Consider the following 18770-nt stretch of genomic DNA (forward strand, 5'->3'; position numbering starts at 1 on the left):
GGCCCGTTCTCCTTTATATACGCTTTGAAGTCAACATTCCTATAGCAACAAAACAAACACTTTGTTTCCACTTTGGATCCATTTATCTGGGCGTACCTCTCATTGGTCTATTTTTGGCGGTTATTTTAAATAAAACACCGACACATCATAACGTTTATTCAATGAATTTTTACACTTTATAACTGACTAATTGTTTGGAAAATATGCTACACATATTTCTAATACCAAACAAATACTAAATCTAAAATTTTATTACAAGACAATTAATATAAATTCAATGTATCCATTTGTTAACGACTCCGTATAAATTGAAATTAATCATTATTGCCAAATTTGCTACTGTGAATTTGGAAAATATGGTAAATTCATATTTTAAAAGTTGCATAAAACCGACAACAGTAAATTTTGAAATTAAAAAAGTTGGTGAAAGCAAAATAATTATTTCAGGAGATATTTTTTTTTCAATCAATAGTTAATTGAAAAGAATTTGTTTTTTATTGACATTCAACAGTCCAATTACCGTATCTGTTTTTTAAACCACTGAAATTTGTTAAATACCACCGTGAAAATAATAAATATAATATCACTTCACCAACGTTAATAATAATTTAACGTTGTTCGTTTAATTAATTAATTAAAAAAGTAGCATTGTAATTTTTTCCATAAACATATAAAATATAATTTTTGGCCTCCTGACATGTATAAATAACTATTTTATGTTTTTATTTCTGAACATGCGCTTTACATAACTAATTCGGCGAAGCGCACATTCCCACACAAAAACCATTTTATTGGAGTTATGTTCCTGTCACATTCACTCTTGTAAAAAGAGGTTATGTTGCAAGTCATAAGGAAATTAATCCCTTTTTATTCCGCCTCGCCCGAATTGCCTTCTTTGCCAACAAAAATGAGCGAGGTGAAAATCGTCCGGAAGCCCCGCTATGACGGTCGTGTCAAAAAACGCCAATGGGAAGAAAGAAGAAGTGATAAAGGTGAAGGTTTGGACTCCCAAAAGTCCAAAATAGTTAAAAAAGAAACAGATGTGACTGGGGAATTAATAGAAAAGATCAAGAGAAAAAAATTTGCGGTATTGTTGGGTTATTCAGGGACGAATTACTATGGAATGCAACGAAATCCCAATACGCCGACTATTGAAGAAGAATTATTAAATTCTCTTTACAAAAATAAGTATATTACTGAGGAAAATTTTACACAAGTGCAGACGATGCAGTTTCAAAGGGCTGCGAGGACTGATAAGGGAGTCTCCGCAGCGCGGCAAGTGGTGTCTTTGAAGTTACCAGAAAATGTGGAAATTGCAAAAATTAATGAACAGTTACCGGAAATGATTCGGGTTTTTGGGATCAGAAGGGTCACAAAAGGGTTCAACAGTAAGGTGCAGTGTGACAGTCGTTCCTACATCTATTTACTCCCCACTGTATCGTTTATTCCCCATGACCAAATAATGGTACAAAAAGGGTTTAGACTTAATGAAGCAACATTAAATCGAGTTAATGATCTTTTACAAAAATATGTCGGCACGAAAAATTTCCACAACTTTACTTCCAAGAAACAAGCTACTGATCCTAGTGCTAAAAGATACATGAGGAATTTAATGTGTGATAAACCTTTTATTAAGGATGACGTTGAATTTGCTTTGATTAAAATAAGGGGCCAGAGCTTTATGTTGCATCAAATACGGAAAATGGTGGGACTGCTGGTTGCTGTGGTTAAGGGGTACACATCTGAGGAAACCTTGGACTTGGCTTTTGGGATGGAGAAGGTTAATATACCGAAAGCTCCAGGATTGGGACTGCTTTTGGACTATGTCCATTATGAGAGATATAACAACAGATATGGCGAAGATGGGGTTCATGAAAAATTGATTTGGGATGATGTTGAAAAAGAAGTAGTGGAATTTAGAGAAAAATATATTTTTCCCACAATTATTAATACGGAAATTAAGGAAGAGGCAATGGTGGATTGGATTGTAAGGCGACTGTCGACTCACAAATATGATGATGTTGATGCTGATGACGACAAGAGTGATAGTGAACAAATTGTTACTTCAAATACTACATAATTACATAAACTTTATTTTTTTATTTACATAATTTTTATTACTTGTACGATATATTAGTTACAATAAACGATTGCATACTTACTAGTTTTTGAGTGTATTGTGAACATCCACAAAAATCTATCAGATTTCAAATTTTAGATACAAAAAATGCAGACGTGAACAAATCCGTACGAAAGGAACGCACGGCTTTCACAAAAAATCAAATCAAGGAATTGGAAAATGAATTCGCCCATTCTAATTATTTAACACGTTTGAGGCGTTACGAAATTGCTGTTGCATTGGATTTGACTGAACGACAAGTAAGTTGCTAATTTCATGCAAAAACTTGCGATAATTTGATGTTTTTTAGATAAAAGTTTGGTTCCAAAATAGACGAATGAAGTGGAAAAGAACAAAAGGAGGTGATCCAAACACTTTTAGAGGAAAGTCCAAAAGAAGAATGTAACAAAATTGCTTTCATCTCATACTTTTATTTGTAGTTTTTTAATAAATACGCAAATTTTTAATGTGAAACTTTTTTATTTACACCCTTGGGTACATCAACTGGCTTTAAGTCATAATTTATTCCGAACTTATTGATTTTTTGTAACCTTTTTTGTAGTCTAGTTAATCTGGATCTACACTGATTTAAATGTGTTTCATCATCAATTTCTTTATTCTTAGTTTTTTCGTTTTTAAGACGTTGCCGCTGTTTGGAGAATTTCTGAGGCATGCTTTGTTTACCGTGAAACAATGATTTGGGTCTTTTTTCATATGGAACGTATTCAGCTAAAATATTACAAGTTACAAGACACATGGAACACTCTTAAAATTCTGTACATACCAACAATTCGTTTCTTGAACATTATATAATTATTCATCGTTTCCGCCGCTATTTTGGCAACATCAGGGTGTGCAAATTCCACATATCCAAACCCTTTGCTATTCCCGTTACTCCTGGAACGGCATACTTTGATGTTCGTCACTCTTCCAAATTGTTTGAAATATTTTTTGATTTCCTCTTCATAAAAACCATGCGGTAAATGTGCGATATAGATTAAACCTCGTGCCTTTTCTGCATTGAGTCTTCTTTCTTTACGGTCTTCTCTTATTGATATTTTACCAGACTTATAAACAATAAAAAATTAAGGTTAAAAGAGTGTTGAGACTTACTTTAATTGCCTTTTTCAGTTTCTTGGTTTTGGCCGCTACGCTTCGTTGCTTGTTTTTATCGAGTGATATTGTTTCCGACGTTTTCATTTTAATTTCTTTTACTAAAAAACTACAGAATGAACCTACACGTGCAACAATTTAACAAAGAGGTTAAAGTGAAAATAGTTCAATAATAATAGTACGAAACTACGTACCAAACGAACTACGATGTATTAGTCCGAATGTTCATTCTAGTGATAAGGATTGAAATCATAAATGATATTGTAAAGATAAAAATTTAAAACATATTTCAGAGACTATACCAATTTTTTTTACTTCTCTACAAGTTGATATGGCTGTGGGATCTGGTAAACATAAATTAATGGTTGATTTTGAATCAGGAATTCTCGAACGCTTAATTCTCGAGATTTTAGATTCTCCACTGCGCAATAGACCAAAAATGTGCCTAAAACTGAGTGCATCGATTAAAGGGTGATCTCGTCTCGTTGCCATTTGAACAAAAAAGTTAATGACAAAGTGACTGTGGTAACGTAAGAATTTTATGTTTACAAAATGTGCGGGGGATTTACGTGTTCAAAAAATGCATTAATTGCATTAAACGTCTTGTATATAGTGAGTTAAAAAAATAAGAAAAAACATCCCATTTTATGGTCCATTTTATAGGTAGTGGCTTTTATCCTTATTGGAGTCGCGGTTTACGGTCGTGCAGCGTCTTTGGTCACAAATTTACCGATCATAGGAGGAATCCTAGCATGTGGCATTATCCTATTTTTAATTTCAGTATTGGGGCTTTTGGGCGCCGTCAAACACCACCAAGTGATGCTATTTTTCGTATCCTTTTTAATAATAAAGTGACATTTCCTGTCACGTACAATGTGGGACGTTTAAACCGCAAATTATAGCTTCCTTAACACGCGTCTAGTATATGGTTATCTTATTTTTGCTGTTTCTTATCCAGTTCTCAGTTGCTTGCGCTTGTTTGGGGGTTAACATTGCGCAACAAGAGCAACTAGCTGAGCAAGGATGGAGCCGTGTTGATAATAATACGAGAATGAAAGTACAAGACGTGTTCACTTGTTGTGGATTTGCCGAATCTATTGATAAGACTATCTCACCCCCTAGTTGTGAAAATGTTAACACGAGATGTTGTTTCAGTTCTAACGAAAAAAATTGCGTATGTCCACAGTGTATGCAAAAATTGCAGGATACCATCAATTACGCGTTTAAACTGTGTGGGTGGATCGGACTCTTCTTTAGTTTGACTGAGGTAAAGAAATAAAATACATAATTTCTACATAAAAATTACTTTTAAAAAAGAGGGAATGTGTATGACGTAAAAGATAATGATAATGATTAATATTAATATTATTGATCTTCGGACTAATGGTTTTGGTGCATGTTTCAGTTTATGGGAGTACTACTAACAGTGCGTTATCGTAATCAGAAAGACCCTCGAGCTAACCCTAGCGCTTTCCTCTAGTCACTTAACAATCAGCATTAGGGTGGGTGGTTGACGGAATTTAGAATATGAAATGTAATTTTTTGTTTCTTCTTATAGATAGCAGGAGTAGTTCTGACAAGAAGATACCGTAATTTGACAGATCCGGACGAAAAGCTAGCCACAGCAATTTTTCCTCGCCATAATTTTACATATTAATCTAGTCACTCCGTGCAAATTTTATTAAAAAAAAATATATTTTTATCTATACCATACCAAAGACAACTCTTATCTCTATATTCCATTTTTTAATAAAGGCTGCGGTAATTGTACCATTTGTGATTGTTTTGTTTGTAATTTTTTACTTAGTTGTGTAAATGCATCATTCTGTCGTAATTATTTTATATACTAGTCTACATTTTTTACTCCATTTAACGAAAAAGTGCACTCCCTATTTAGGTTAGTTGGGGGTAGTAAAATTTAAGTAAATTTTAAGTAACTGATTGTGTAGGGAGTCCACTTTTGCTGCTCCGGCAAAAGTTTTGTCGCACGAAACTAGCTTATTTTTAACTGTGGAACCAGTGTTTTAAGGCTGTTATTAGGAGCATATATTTTACTAAGGACATTTCCTAAATGTGTTTCTAAATCTAGCTCTAAGACATAACTGTAAAATGTGCTAATAAAATAAATCTTTTAGTTAGTGCTTAAGACGATTTACTTACCTTATATATGTAAAATTTCTGTTTATTTGGGTCAGTTGTGTATTTATAGGGCATGAAATTTATCGAATATTGTAAATAATTGACGTGCCTTGTAATTCTAAAATGGGCATAAACTGAAATGGATGTAATAGGATCATAGACATTTTTTTTTATTGTTACGCAACTGGCCTGAAAATCGTAAATTGTATTGATGTACAAAAACTTTCTTTTATTTTAGAAGTAGTGTATATGTATTTATCATTGTGTTAGTGAATAATTGCTCAGTGCATAAATTTGCTCATTTCTTAAACCTCCAATTTCCTATTTATTGCATTTCGTTGTTCTTGTAGGTATATTGTTTATAGCTTGGTCTTGTAGATGCTAAAAATACGAAATAAATTATGTGATCTAAACTGTTTATTATATTTCGTTGTCTTAAATTGTCCTACTTTGTAATAACTATAAGCAAATTTTCTGCAAGTTTAAAGAAGAGAAATTGTGCTAAACAGCACAAATAAAATTACTGCCGAAATTTGCGTTCGATTCGCTATTGACCAGTAAAATATCGGAGTTGAACCTAGTTGTACATAGTTATACCTAAAGACGCTTTTAAACTTGTACATTTAAAAAATCATAAATTCCCAAACTGTAGCTGTATAGATCCTACATTAAAACTGTTTACACAGTTGAATTTTTTGCGCAACTACATTTAAATCGACGATTCCGAGGCACAGCGCACTGTGAATGATTTCTGGACACCCAAAAGGACGATGTATTAATTCAAGGAAAACTGCTCGGCGTAGAGCATTTTACGTATTCGACGCGTGATTTTACGTCCAGAAAACCATTATTTAAGTATAAAGTTTTTGCGATATAAAGCTGCTCGACCATTTGTTCAATTTTTCAGGGATTCTAATTTCAAAAAATTCGATTTCTTTTAATATCAACACAGCAACCGTTTAAGTTATTTTCCGAGTGTTTAGGCTTTCAGGAGTGAAAAAGGCAATTAAACCGATTCTGAAGTTTACAATTTTTCAAAATTTTGATCGATTCCAGTACCTGGAGCGGAGATACGCTATCATCTCGATAAGTTATGTGTTGCACTGTTTGAGAGCATTGTAAATTTTCCACCTTAAAAATATTGCTGAAATAGGCAAAGATTGGGAATTTCTAAATTTGATGATAATATCTACATTATCGTATACTCGGAATTTTTACACTGATTGCATCAGTGTTTGGCGTTTTGCAATATTAATATCTCCTTTGATTTCGTATTAACTACCGTTTGAATGTCGGATTTTTTTTTGAGATATCCGTATGAATCCTGCCTTCTATGTATCTATATTCTTTCATGGTGATACAGTATATTATAGTTTTATGGCGATAATCCTGATAGTATTGTCGCTTGAAACAATCAAAATTTCATTTTTTCAAAAACTTCAAATGTATTTTTCTCAAAAACTATATCTAACGGAAAAAAAATCAATAAGAGTTATAGTTTCGATTAAACAAAGGTGTTTTAGTTTTTTGACCTTTAAAAATAAAGAAAAATAATAATGTAAAATGATTTGGGCAGATTAGTTCTTCGGACGATCTTACATAGAATATTGTCGATTCCATATGGTGCTCTAGGATGAATTTTAGACACCCAAAAATACCATGTATTATTTTACGAGCAGCACTCGGAAACGCTCAAAATAGCTTGATATCTCATAAACTATAATATTCGTCATAGAATATTTCACGTTTTTTTTTTTCTTGCACTTTTCCTAAGATTCCTAAGATCCTTGGCAGTGCTGCAAAAAACGTTATTTTGTCAAATTTATGTTTAAACATTTTATATTTTAAGTCTACCAAAAAACTTTGCTTTTAATAAAAATCGTTTTTCACTGCTTCAAGTATATATTATATACAATATACAAATAATACATAAGTATCGTAAAAAGAACATTAGACCAAGTCATGGCATTCGTTATAAAAGAGACAAGACAATAATAATCTATGGTAACATACAATAAATATTTACGATCTAGGTACCAGTTTCTAAAATCAATAGAAAGGCACATGGTGTGGGAAGTGTTTGTAGATCTTGCTGTTTTCTTGGTGTCCCAACAAACTATGTTGGTCAATACCATTATTAACACCATAAACAGACCCGCTACCTCCATATTTCTTCTCCCCGTAATTTCCATGTCCAGCATTGCTGTTATCAACAAAGTGTTCGTTGTCGAAATGACCGGCTTTCTTGGCTGCTCCTTCGGCAAATTCACCATTTTCATGCCCTCCTTTAAAGGATGAAGCACCCTTTTCGCCGAAGCTTCCAGCTTCTCCGTTGAAGTTGAGTTTCGCACCTTCGTCGTTCTCTTCATCGTAGAATTCTTCGGTTTTGCCGGTTTCGTCCTTATGGTGCGAAGACTTGAATCCTTTGATGACATGGCCCTTTTTGTGTCCTTTCTTCTCATTGAATTGACCACCATGTTTACCTTTAGGAAATCAATAAATTATAATCCCTGCAAGAAAATAGAATTTGCTTCAGTTACCTTCTTTGTCGAAATGTTGTCCTCCGTAGTAAGTCTTGCCATCTTCAGCGATTTTCTTCGCCCCTTTGGCGTCATTGAAATAAGCCGATTCGCCTTTGTTGTTCTTTGCTGCAGCAACTCCTTTAGTGAACCCTTCTTTCCCAGCATTGAACTCTTCGCCTTTCTTTCCGCTAGCTTTCTCGAAGGCTTCATCATTTAAATTCTTCTTTTCGCCACTGTAGACATTCTTGTCGATGAATTCTCCTCCGTATCCATGGTGGAGTAAAGGTCCAGCAACGAGTCCAGCACCCCCAAGTCCTGCTCCTCCTCCGATGAGTCCAGCTCCTCCGAGTCCTGCACCACCTCCGATGAGTCCAGCGCCGCCTCCAATGAATTTACCGGCCCCTAAACCAAGTCCGGCTCCTCCTAAGCCGATTCCGCCCCCGTAACCTCCATATCCAAGCCCGATTCCTCCAGCTCCCATGCCGATTTCTCCGGGATAGTAGCCACCCTCGACGACGTGATATCCTCGGATTGGGATGGTAGAAGCGGCGGTGTTCATCATATCTTCCGTTTCGTAACGGTATTTGTAGACGGGTTTGCGGGCGGCGAGTTCGTCCTGGGCAAGGACTGCGAGGGTTACGCTAAGCAGGACGATCAACTTGCCCATGATGGTGATTTGACTAAACAATGCTTGGAACGTTTCTGACTGATTGGTGGACGTTCGGCCGTATATATAGTAAAATTATTTAAAGCGTGAAGATTTGCTTGATTGATTTTCTTAGCAGTGTTGTGGAATTTTAGCGGCTTTTGGGGTGGGGAAACCGCTGCGGTGCGACCTTAAGGTGTTGGGATTGTCTGTGTTGACAATTCGACAACCTTGATTCAGATTATTAGCTTGAGTCACGGGAAGTATACTTCGGTTTCGAGATATCGTAATTAATTACGTTGCGAATGGTGTTAAGCGTACGTCCGTTGACTGGATCTACTAGTTTACGAAAAAATCGAAACGCTAATTAATTAGATAATTCAGAATTTTATGGGACGTTAACCTTCTTTCAAGGGGAGTTAATAGGTTTGTAACCTCATTATAACAACATCTTCCACTAGAATGTCAAAACCCTTTACTTTACAACTTTCTGCATTCATTTCAAAGGGCTAAAAAGAGAAAAGAATGATCCAATATCATGTCCACCTGGTGGAAAATAGGAACCGCAAAAATTGCATTGCGGAAACGTTCAGTAGCTTTGAAGAAATTGTAGATTCGGTCGAGGAACGTCCTAGAATAGGTCGTCTGACAATTACCACCCACAAACGAAATTGCTGTGAATGTAGCGTATCTCCCAACTACTAATAACTAAACCAAAAATAAGATAATTTCAGGTAGTAAAATTGTGTTGAAAAACTTTTTATTTTAATTTGCTTCTTTTTAAGGCTTTACTTTTTATTTTGTACTAAATGTTAAAGAGTGCTTTTATCTAACTAATTTCAGTAGATAAAGTAGTCTTTTATCGTCTAGTAAAATAAAGTATTTTTTATTTACTGTTTGTATTTTATCAACTAATTTCAGTAGATCAAGTAATCTTTTATCGTCTAGTGAAATGAAATAATTTTTATCTACTGTTTATATTCAAGAAATTATTATAAGTTCGTATAAAATAAAACGAAATATTATACGCGACAATAAAGATTGATTATCTACCTAGGTACTCGTGAAAAAGTCCACTCGTTCGTAAACTTAACCTTTTCATTCGTAGATAAACAATTTCTTTATCGACTTGTATAATAATAGTTATTTATTATACAAGACTATAAAATTGAATTTTATCTTTGAGAGCAATTTAGCGTCCAGGCGTCATCCGAGACGCTAATATGTTCGAAAAGATAATGAAAATTTTATCGTCCTGTACAATATAAAATTTTATTCAATCCTCACTAATTTTGTAGTCAATTTGGTCGATATTTATAAATGTCAATGTAAAATTCAACAATGAAATCTAATGTCAAAGATCGTTAGCAACTAACAACCGCAGATAGGTATACAACAACGGATGTATTTTTTATCATCTAGATTCTAGACGATGATAAAATTTCATTTTAACATGAAGAAAAGAGTAGATAAAATTCAATTTTAACATAAAGGATTGAATAAATAACTATTGTTAATACTACATAAGAAGTGCTCTACTCAAGTAGATTTTGTAGTAACAGAGTCATACTCTCTCCATCCTGAAACTCCTGAAATTAGTTCTGAGTGATGACCACAAGAGTAAAATGATTTTACGGACAGTGGCACCCAAGTACACTATTGTAAGTAGATTAGTCTCCTTACAGGAATATAATAATACACTTTCTACTCTGTTTTGGAGGAAAGTATAAGAATAGAAAAAGAAAAACAAATTTATTAAATGAAATTCCAACGAATAACAGAAAGGAAATTTTTGTATTAATTAAATTAAAATCTTCCTCTTCAGGGTGAATTTTGAAGTTTTTAAATAATGATTTTCTATATTTGAAAATTGAATATCCTAAAGAATAAATAAAATAACTACAAACATATAAATTCTAGAAGTGAATAACAAGAAACTGGAATATTGCTGAAAACCACAGAAGAAAAAGTTAAATTAATAAGTATAATCTTATCAATGAGTGTCTAGAACATAAGAATTGAGAATGAGATTAGAATTTTTATGAATAGATAAAATAATGTTTATTTTTTAATTTATAAAATAATAACAATAAAAAGAATAAATACAAAACAAAAATTTAGTAGGTATTCATCTTAATAATACCTAAAAATGATTACCAATTGATAAACTAGAGTTTAATTAATTTTAATTTTCATTGCAAATTGCCAAGGAAAAGGTAGTGGTTGCCAGTGACTGTGCAGTTGTGAAAAAGGCTTCTTGAGCAACATATTCTGCATGTCAAAGGAATATTACAGAATTCGCTGATCTAATTTTGTATAACTAACTGTAACAGAAAAATATGTCTGGTAAACAAGCAAGAACGCCATTACTTGCAGATTTTTTTGGGCCAATTATTCGCCTTAAACGTGCGTAAACGTAATTAATTTGATGAGATCAATTCTCGTTGGTAAAAAATTTGAATATGTATGAAAGAATCGAAAGAGGTGTGTGCTTGCGACCAGGCTCGCATAAGTATTATCCTGCAACAGGATAGCGAACCGTTTGTGCGCCCTCACTCTGCGGTGGTCGATCTTGTAACTGTAAAGTGACGCACCCTTTCTCTTAATTTCTTAGTGTTTTAGTGATGTTTACGTTACTTTAACAAAACAATTTTATATTAAAACCCATCCTTGTATATAGTTTAGTGTCAAAAACGTATAAATTCTGACAATGTCGGACGAAGAAAGGGATGAGTAAGTTTGATCGTTGGATTTTACTTATATTGATTATAAGCGAAAACAGGTGTTCTCAATTTTTAGGAGAACTATGTAAATTCGCTCGTGCTATTTTTTAATCAATGGTTTCACGGTTCTTTGCGCTCCGTGGTCACGGCCGGAGTGGTAATTAGAAGGGACAAGGACTAGTTCGGTAAATTCATAAATTTCATTTTTTATCACGAAATTGCTCGATTAGTTGCCGAGTTTGAAAAAAAACTCTTACATAATGAAGCGAGAAACCATTGTACGGTTTGCGCGATGATTTTTTCTAACAGGAAGTCACCTGCTTCGGGTATTAGCACGCGCCCTTCTTTGGTAAAAGGCACACCCTTCACGCATAATTGCCATGACGATGGTTATTAACAACAGCTAGTTAAAAAATTGACAAATTCTGTGGACCCTTGTCCAGTAGTTGCACTCAATTCGGGATTTTTTGATCAATAACGTATCTACGACCCTGATGTATACAAATATTGATCTAAACAAAAGTTAATTGGATGATAAATTGAGGAAGAAAAATGATACAATTTTGTGTACGTTTTGTAGTGGAAAACGTGTTGGCTCGTAGGTAACCACAAACCACAATGTTGTTTCCCTATTCTTCAGACAATTGGTATACGAGTATGTTATTGAAGCTCGAAAACCGCAAAAGTAACAGTAATTATTGGACCACATGTTGTAAGAATAATTTCATTGTGAATTTTGCAAATCATACTCATGACGACTTACTTAGGAATTTTAAGTCCAGGCGTACCATTTATTTGTGCAAATACATTCAAAATGACAATAAATAACAATAAATTCCATTATCTTGAAAAAACATTTGGAGGAAAAGCTCTATAAGTATTATGAGTACTAATAATTTAATATTATCTGCATTGCAGGTACTTGTAGCACAAATTCTTTTAATCTTTTATTTGGATCAATAATAATTCTACATTATTTGCTGTTTGACTAAGAGATTATGAAAATAGATTTTCCTAAAATTTTGTAGGTAGGTAATTCACCTAATATTTCAAAGGATTTAATCAAAAGAGTATTATCTTTATTTAGGGTTTTTCCAATTTTGTAAACTGTTGTTTATTCCAGTAAACTTATAATTACTGCTGATGACTAATTAATTAATGGAGAATTCAGGTCTTCATGGACTAATTTATTGTTTTTTGTTCTCTTTGCTAAATGAGCAAAATAAAGTAAGAACGTAGGCCAGAGTTAGATTGAAATCTGGGTCTTTTTGAGTTAGACCGCGTCAGTTTAGAAGAAAACGTCGACGTTTCGCCCGCTCTTGTAAGGGGATCTTCAGGACAAGGAAAGGAAAAAAAGGGAGGTTATGGCACGGTAACTCAATATAGCGGGTGTCCCAGGCAGGCTTGGATATAGGAAATTAACATGGAAAATTAGTTTTTATTTTTTTCCGATCGCAGGTGTAACGTAAATCAAAATCTGATTAATGGAGCTTGTAGTGCTCGAAAAGGGCTATCTTATGGACATTTTTGTCGATTCTCCAATTAACTCCATTTGGGCGAAAACGGCTCTCGAAAAATCGAAATGTGAATTTGCCGGGTTAGCGTTTCTAAGAAACAAACTATCAAGTCATAGCAAGGGCTTTTAGTTGACAAATTCTCTTTTGGCAACAATGACTTAATAGTTCGTTTCTTAGTAACGCTAACCCGGCAAATTTAAATTTCGATTTTTCGAGGGCCGTTTTCGCTCAAATGGATTAAATTGGAGAATCGACAAACATGTCGATAAGATAGTCCTTTTCGAGCACTACAAGCTCCATTAATCCTGGGACACCCGGTATAATATCTGGTCGCTACCAGAGGCGATATCTTAACTGTATTATAATCAGTGTCATAATATCCATTTTCTCCTTTTTCTTGTCCTGAAGATGACCCTTACAAGGCAAAACGTCGACTTTTTCTTCTAAATTGACGCGGTCTATCTCAAAAAGACCCAGATTTCAAGCAAAATAAAGTTTTTATTCATTTACCAAAAAAATGACAAAGATTTAAAACACTGTATGTTTTGGATTTACTTTTGGTTTTCGTTGGGCCATTAATCCAATAGGTAATGCGTAGATGACGCGTTGATGAGATCAACAACCCGATTTAAAAATAGGTTTAATTAGTGAGCTGTCACTTTAAAGGCGATTAAATTTACCATCAGCATAAAACCGAATTGCAAAAATTGTTTGTGAAAACTAAAATAATTGTCAAGAGCCATGAAATTCTAAAAGGATCATCAAACAATTACCAGGTGTCCCTTTTTGGGGTTATCAGAAAATATTAGCAACGTGTCAACACATACCTCTTTATCTGTTATAATGTTTCGTGTTACAACAAACATAATGTGTGTATTTCATTCATGAGTAAGTTGAATTACATAATTTATGATAATGAGATATATGTTAAATAAATTGTGATAAACCTTGTGCGAAAATATTTGTTACTGATGAGAAAGACACAGATTATTATAACGTTTGAGACGTCAGACGATCTCTTTTGTCGGTAATAAATGCCATCACAGAGCAATCATCTTGGAATCTTTCTCGGGGGCTCGTTATCAATTCGCTGACCTTCTGAAGAAATTTATGCATTGAACAGTTAGTAGTGTTGTAGCTAGAGCAAGGAATACACCATGAGTACAGTAACTGAGAACCTTATTCATTCAAAAATTGAAAACGGGGAGGAACACGATAATTTTTACCACTGCGATGATTACGAAAATAACGAAACGTGTAAAAATCCCAACTGCCAAGTAACCAAGTTCAGGTAAAAACTAAAAATAGTGCAAACACAATAATGTAAAATCCTTGAATGGCATTTGTACAAAACAGTTTTTATTAAAACTCGTACAATAAAGCTCGTGAAAGTTACATTAACAAAGGACAAAGGTTTGCGATCGATGCACAGAAGGGTTTATTTTCAGACAAGGTAAGAATTCTTTCTTGATGTCCTACTATTCCAGATATCCTGATGGCACCGTACGGCTCAGAAATCCTCATATTGAACTCATGGATCAGGATATACTCTATCACTTGGCCCTAGGAAGCGGCTCACACGATCTTGTCGAAATGTTCGGAGACGTAAAAGTAAGAATTGCTACAATTATGTTTTTTTTTACAAATTCAACCTTGCAGTTTTCTTGACTATTTCAAAATATCGCGATTTGACTCAGTTTACTTTTTGCCTGTTTTTCAGCTTTAAAATGTTTAACGTTTTGTCTATAACATCACTATCCTTGGCTTTTTTGTGTGTTTTGTACGCTTTGTTTTGATATTGATTTGTGTCTATCCATAGGTAAAATTAGGTAAAAGGTCAAATTGACTTCCCCGGTAATAAATCAAGGTCCTTGAATAGATTTTTGGGTCACAAACACGATACAATATCTTCCGATATTTTACAATCAACAATTTTTGCAATAATAAATAACAATCAACTGTCACATGAAAAATATTACAACCATGCTATAAACAAATGATTTCCTTTTACGTTCAACCTACGTGTTGCCCAATTTTCTTGTTTTGCTCAAGATAAATATTCGTAATGGAAAACCAATAATTATGCAATAAATGTTTGTGTTTTTTTATAAGGTTTTAGAAAAGATTTTTTAGTTTGTCTGCATGGGGGGGACCCCAAAGCGCATGGAGGCTTTCGCCTACTACATAATGAAGGAAATTGGTCACAAACTACCAACAGGAACAACCTTGCAAGATATCAGTCAATACTCATACCGTTACAGTATGTTTAAAGTCGGTCCCGTTTTGTCCGTTAGCGTAAGTAAAAAAAACATTTAAAAACGAAAATGACTATGGACGAAATTACAGCACGGTATGGGTATACCATCTATTGGAATCTTACTTCACGAAATAATCAAACTCATGTACCACTCGAAAGCGCGCGATCCGATTTTTTTCCGCATCGGTACTTGCGGAGGAGTCGGTCTCGAAGGTGGTACTGTCGTAATTTCCGACGACGCAGTAGATGAAATGGGAAACCATTATTATCAAGTGGTAAGTATCCAACTTTGAGAGGTATTTTCCCCAAAAACAATTTCGCAGCCAATGTTAGGAAAACCAGTGAGAAGACCAGCAAAATTAGATAAACGTTTAGTTAGAGAACTAAAAGCTTTATCCGATCCTGAAGACCCTTACGATACGGTTATTGGAACCACAATGTGTGCTAACGATTTCTACGAAGGTGACTAAAAATTGTCAATTTTGAGATGTCTATGAGGGTTTTTAGGACAGGGACGGACCGACGGGGCATTTTGTGACTACACCGAGTCTGAAAAAATGGAATATTTGACAGGATTGCAAAGCAACGGGGTGAAAAATATTGAAATGGAAGTTATACCATTTGCTGCATTGACTCATCATGCTGGAATAAGGGCGGCAGTAGTCTGTGTTGCTTTGTTAGACCGGTTGAAAGGAGATCAGGTTTGTGCTGTTTGTAATTTTGGGTTTATTAATGATTTTGATAGGTTTGCGCTCCCAAAGAAGTGCTAGATGAGTGGCAAATAAGACCTCAGAAGCTTGTCGCAAAGTACATTAGACGTTATTTGCAAACAAAAGGAAGAATATCGTTCGATGGTCATGGATCCATGGCTGTTAAAAGTCCGCGACGTTTCAAACTAGTCCAGCAAGAGTCTGAGACTTTTGATTAAATTAATTGCACAAGTTGCTTTGTTAATTTATTAATTTATTATCGACAAGTCTAAGTGTGTGAATTCGAGGATAGTGAATTTGACATATTTGATTTTTTACATTATTAATAAGAAAAGAAGATGAAAATGGTGTAGGGGTATAGGAGCTTTTAAAGTTGAGTCGTCAGATGCACAGTCCTATACTGTTACATTATCTAGTTGTTCGTATTTGTAATAAAATGAATTGTAAAAGCACAGACTATACTTCTTAAATGGCAAAAATAATCTGGATATTGGTTATAGTGGTCGGAAATTATATTTCATCCTAAACATATCAGAGCATAAGACTCGTGACATTTCTTTGAGAATCTTCCAACACACAATTTGACCAGGAAAATACCATTAAGCGGCTTTGCATTTAAATGTTATGTAATTTTAACAGTCGGTAGTCATTTGCAACCTATAAAGCATGGTGTTTTAATGTTGTGACGTTGTAGCTATATACTGGACAATACATTTGTTACAATTTACACATTTTATGGTAGACAACGACGTAGTCATGTGATTAAAATCTGCCTAATTTGTTGGTTACATCGTTATTGTTGAATTTGCTCACAGTTATAGGGGTTGTTCGTATTAAAATTTTATATAAGCATTAGAAAAAAATACAGCATCTCTATACAGGCTTCTTCTTTCAACACAGAATCTTCAAATCTTCGGAAAACCCTAGACTTTTTCATTTATATAATTCCATTACTGTTGATCGATGTTCATTCTAGAGTAGTCTGTTTTATGTCGCCTATAAACAATAAATATTTGCCAGTTACTAAACATTTTTTATTTCATCCCATGACCGATAACTTAGCAATCTTAAAATCAACTTTATTATTTTTATAAATAAATAACACCTATTTATGTGAATTTTATTAGAAAAATATTTATTTAGTTTCACGCCATAGTTTTTTGTTTCTAAGTATAAGGCATTTTTCTGTGCCTTATCATAAATAAATTGAAATAGGAATATTCATCCCATGACCGATAACTTAGCAATCTTAAAATCAATTTTATCATTTTTATAAATAAATAACACCTATTTATTCTGAGATGTGAATTTTATTAAAAAAATATTTATTTAGTTTCACGCCATAGTTTATCGTTTCTAAGTATAAGGCATTTTTCTGTGCCTTATCATGGGTCATAAATAAATTGAAATAGGAATATTCATGTCGTTCTCACAGCAAAGTGCATCCGTGTTTAGTAAGTTTGTTCGTTTCGAAGTAATTTTTTGTTACCAAATGCAGAAAAGATAAAAAAGATATTTTTTGATAACAGTATCAATAAAATAGCACTGAAATTATTACGAAGTGTTAGTAGACGTGAGTATCTTCACAATTAAATATGGGAAGTAAAAATAAAAACGGAGAAATCGAAGAAAACAGGTAATTAGAATTTGATTTCGTGTTCTTAGGGGTTGATATTTGTAGAATTTCGTGGAATAAAAGACAAATGAACAAAAATATTAGTGTTTATATCAACGGCAGTTATCGAAACGTTGTCTTGAAATAAACACTAGTATTTTTCTTCAATTGTCCGTTATTCTACAAAATACTACAATTTAAAAAGCAGCTAATTTTTTATAACGTTTTTAAATTTCTCATTTTATTGTAGTTGTAGAAATCCAGATGGAACTCTTCGCTTACGAAATCGTAATATTGAACATTTGCAAGAGGATATTTTGTATCACCTAGCATTAGGAACAGAGTCTCACGATCTTGTCAAAATGTTTGGTGATGTAAAAGTAAGTCCCATTTTGCATTCTCTGTTGTATTTAAAAAATAGTTTGTTTGCATGGGGGGTACCGCAAATCGCATGAAACACCTCGCTCAATATTTAAAAACGGAAATGAATTTCGAGTTACCCACTGGAACATCTTTATGTGATTTAACTGAAAATTCCCACAGATTTTCCATGTACAAAGTTGGTCCCATTCTATGTGTTAATGTGAGTTACTTATGGTTTTAAAAGTCCCATCAATACCATAAAAATTTCAGCATGGAATGGGAGTTCCGTCAATTGGGATTTTACTCCACGAAATTACCAAACTTATGTACCATGCGAAAGCTAAAAATCCGATATTTTTTAGGATTGGTACATGTGGAGGAATTGGGCTTAAAGAAGGCACAGTTATTGTAAGCAAAAGTGCTGTAGATGAAATGGGGAATGCTTATCACACTCAAGTTAGTAAATTGTGTTTTGAAGTTTGTGTTGAAACAAAGTTTGTAGAAAATTTGCGGAAAAGTGGTCCAAAGGCCGGCAAAATTGGATCACCAGTTGGTCAAAGATTTGATTAGTTTGAAAAAATCCGATGATAAATTTAATGTTGTTGAAGGGATTACAATGTGTGCTGATGATTTTTACGAAGGTAAGTAGCAAAGGTAACAAATAGAATTATTTACAGTTCTGCATAGGTCAAGGAAGAACTGACGGAGCGTTTTGTGATCACACAGAAGAAGATAAATTCAATTACTTAAAGGAATTGCAAAATCGAGGAGTTACAAATATAGAAATGGAAGCGGTTGCTTTCGCTGCATTTACACACTATGCAGGTATTAAAGCAGCTTTAATAAATGTCGCTTTAGTTAATCGTCTAAATGGAGACCAAGTTACTACTCCTAAGGAAGTTTTGCTAGAATGGCAAAACCATCCACAGATTATTGTGGGACGGTATATTAAACAAATTTTATGCAAAAACTAAATTATTATACTAATGTCAAGTATCTAATAATAAAATAAAACGTAAGTTTACTTGAGTCTTTTCAATTAAATA

The 18770-nt window shown here is 33.8% G+C and overlaps 6 protein-coding genes and 1 pseudogene across 11 annotated transcripts in view; 5 read left to right on the forward strand and 2 right to left on the reverse strand.

Moving 5' to 3' along the window:
• The window catches only part of LOC123007668 (homeobox protein Hox-C4a), a 5865-nt gene extending 3272 nt beyond the window's left edge, over positions 1–2593 (forward strand). Inside the window, exons 2-3 of the mRNA XM_044403078.1 lie at positions 2219–2379; positions 2430–2593. Coding sequence (XP_044259013.1) covers positions 2219–2379; positions 2430–2525 — 257 coding nt within the window. The 3' untranslated portion in view covers positions 2526–2593. The remainder of the gene's footprint in view (positions 1–2218; positions 2380–2429) is intronic.
• On the forward strand, positions 783–2161 carry LOC123007667 (tRNA pseudouridine synthase A). The gene has a single exon (XM_044403077.1). The coding sequence runs from the start codon at positions 836–838 to the stop codon at positions 2078–2080; it is 1245 nt and encodes a 414-aa protein (XP_044259012.1). The 5' UTR covers positions 783–835; the 3' UTR covers positions 2081–2161.
• On the reverse strand, positions 2580–3552 carry LOC123007671 (MKI67 FHA domain-interacting nucleolar phosphoprotein-like). Of its 2 annotated transcripts, XM_044403083.1 has the most exons (4): positions 3427–3552; positions 3233–3333; positions 2904–3186; positions 2580–2848 (listed from the first exon to the last, which is right to left on the reverse strand). In XM_044403083.1, the coding sequence occupies exons 2-4, from the start codon at positions 3317–3319 to the stop codon at positions 2583–2585; spliced, it is 636 nt and encodes a 211-aa protein (XP_044259018.1). In that variant the 5' UTR covers positions 3320–3333; positions 3427–3552; the 3' UTR covers positions 2580–2582. The 2 variants fall into 2 exon arrangements, with proteins under 2 accessions (XP_044259018.1, XP_044259017.1); XM_044403082.1 differs by lacking the exon at positions 3427–3552 and having other exon boundaries at positions 3233–3407.
• LOC123007669 (tetraspanin-13) lies at positions 3485–5784 on the forward strand. Of its 3 annotated transcripts, none has more exons than XM_044403080.1 (5): positions 3485–3596; positions 3646–3844; positions 3896–4063; positions 4155–4499; positions 4791–5784. In XM_044403080.1, the coding sequence occupies exons 2-5, from the start codon at positions 3785–3787 to the stop codon at positions 4887–4889; spliced, it is 672 nt and encodes a 223-aa protein (XP_044259015.1). In that variant the 5' UTR covers positions 3485–3596; positions 3646–3784; the 3' UTR covers positions 4890–5784. The 3 variants fall into 3 exon arrangements, with proteins under 3 accessions (XP_044259015.1, XP_044259014.1, XP_044259016.1); XM_044403081.1 differs by lacking the exon at positions 3485–3596 and adding an exon at positions 4638–4734 and having other exon boundaries at positions 3611–3844; XM_044403079.1 differs by lacking the exon at positions 3485–3596 and having other exon boundaries at positions 3599–3844.
• A 1475-nt stretch (positions 5785–7259) lies between these two features.
• On the reverse strand, positions 7260–11635 carry LOC123007900 (annotated as a pseudogene).
• On the forward strand, positions 11096–16769 carry LOC123007899 (uridine phosphorylase 1-like). Of its 3 annotated transcripts, XM_044403404.1 has the most exons (8): positions 14025–14070; positions 14136–14215; positions 14267–14390; positions 14913–15074; positions 15126–15311; positions 15360–15498; positions 15544–15737; positions 15782–16769. In XM_044403404.1, exons 3-8 carry the CDS (start codon positions 14313–14315, stop codon positions 15962–15964), a joined length of 942 nt encoding a protein of 313 aa, XP_044259339.1. In that variant the 5' UTR covers positions 14025–14070; positions 14136–14215; positions 14267–14312; the 3' UTR covers positions 15965–16769. The 3 variants fall into 3 exon arrangements, with proteins under 3 accessions (XP_044259338.1, XP_044259337.1, XP_044259339.1); XM_044403403.1 differs by lacking the exons at positions 14025–14070; positions 14136–14215 and adding an exon at positions 11096–11272; XM_044403402.1 differs by lacking the exon at positions 14136–14215 and having other exon boundaries at positions 13368–14070.
• A 380-nt stretch (positions 16770–17149) lies between these two features.
• On the forward strand, positions 17150–18748 carry LOC123007032 (uridine phosphorylase 1-like). The gene is made up of 6 exons (XM_044402044.1): positions 17150–17382; positions 17612–17741; positions 17783–17944; positions 17995–18180; positions 18227–18365; positions 18412–18748. Exons 1-6 carry the CDS (start codon positions 17342–17344, stop codon positions 18696–18698), a joined length of 945 nt encoding a protein of 314 aa, XP_044257979.1. The 5' UTR covers positions 17150–17341; the 3' UTR covers positions 18699–18748.
• Positions 18749–18770: the final 22 nt, after the last annotated feature.

The sequence above is a fragment of the Tribolium madens genome, unplaced genomic scaffold, assembly GCF_015345945.1.
Source record: "Tribolium madens isolate multiple individuals breed KSU strain unplaced genomic scaffold, Tmad_KSU_1.1 Scaffold_3;HRSCAF=73;Tcas5.2_LG2, whole genome shotgun sequence".
Classification (NCBI taxonomy): domain Eukaryota; kingdom Metazoa; phylum Arthropoda; class Insecta; order Coleoptera; family Tenebrionidae; genus Tribolium; species Tribolium madens.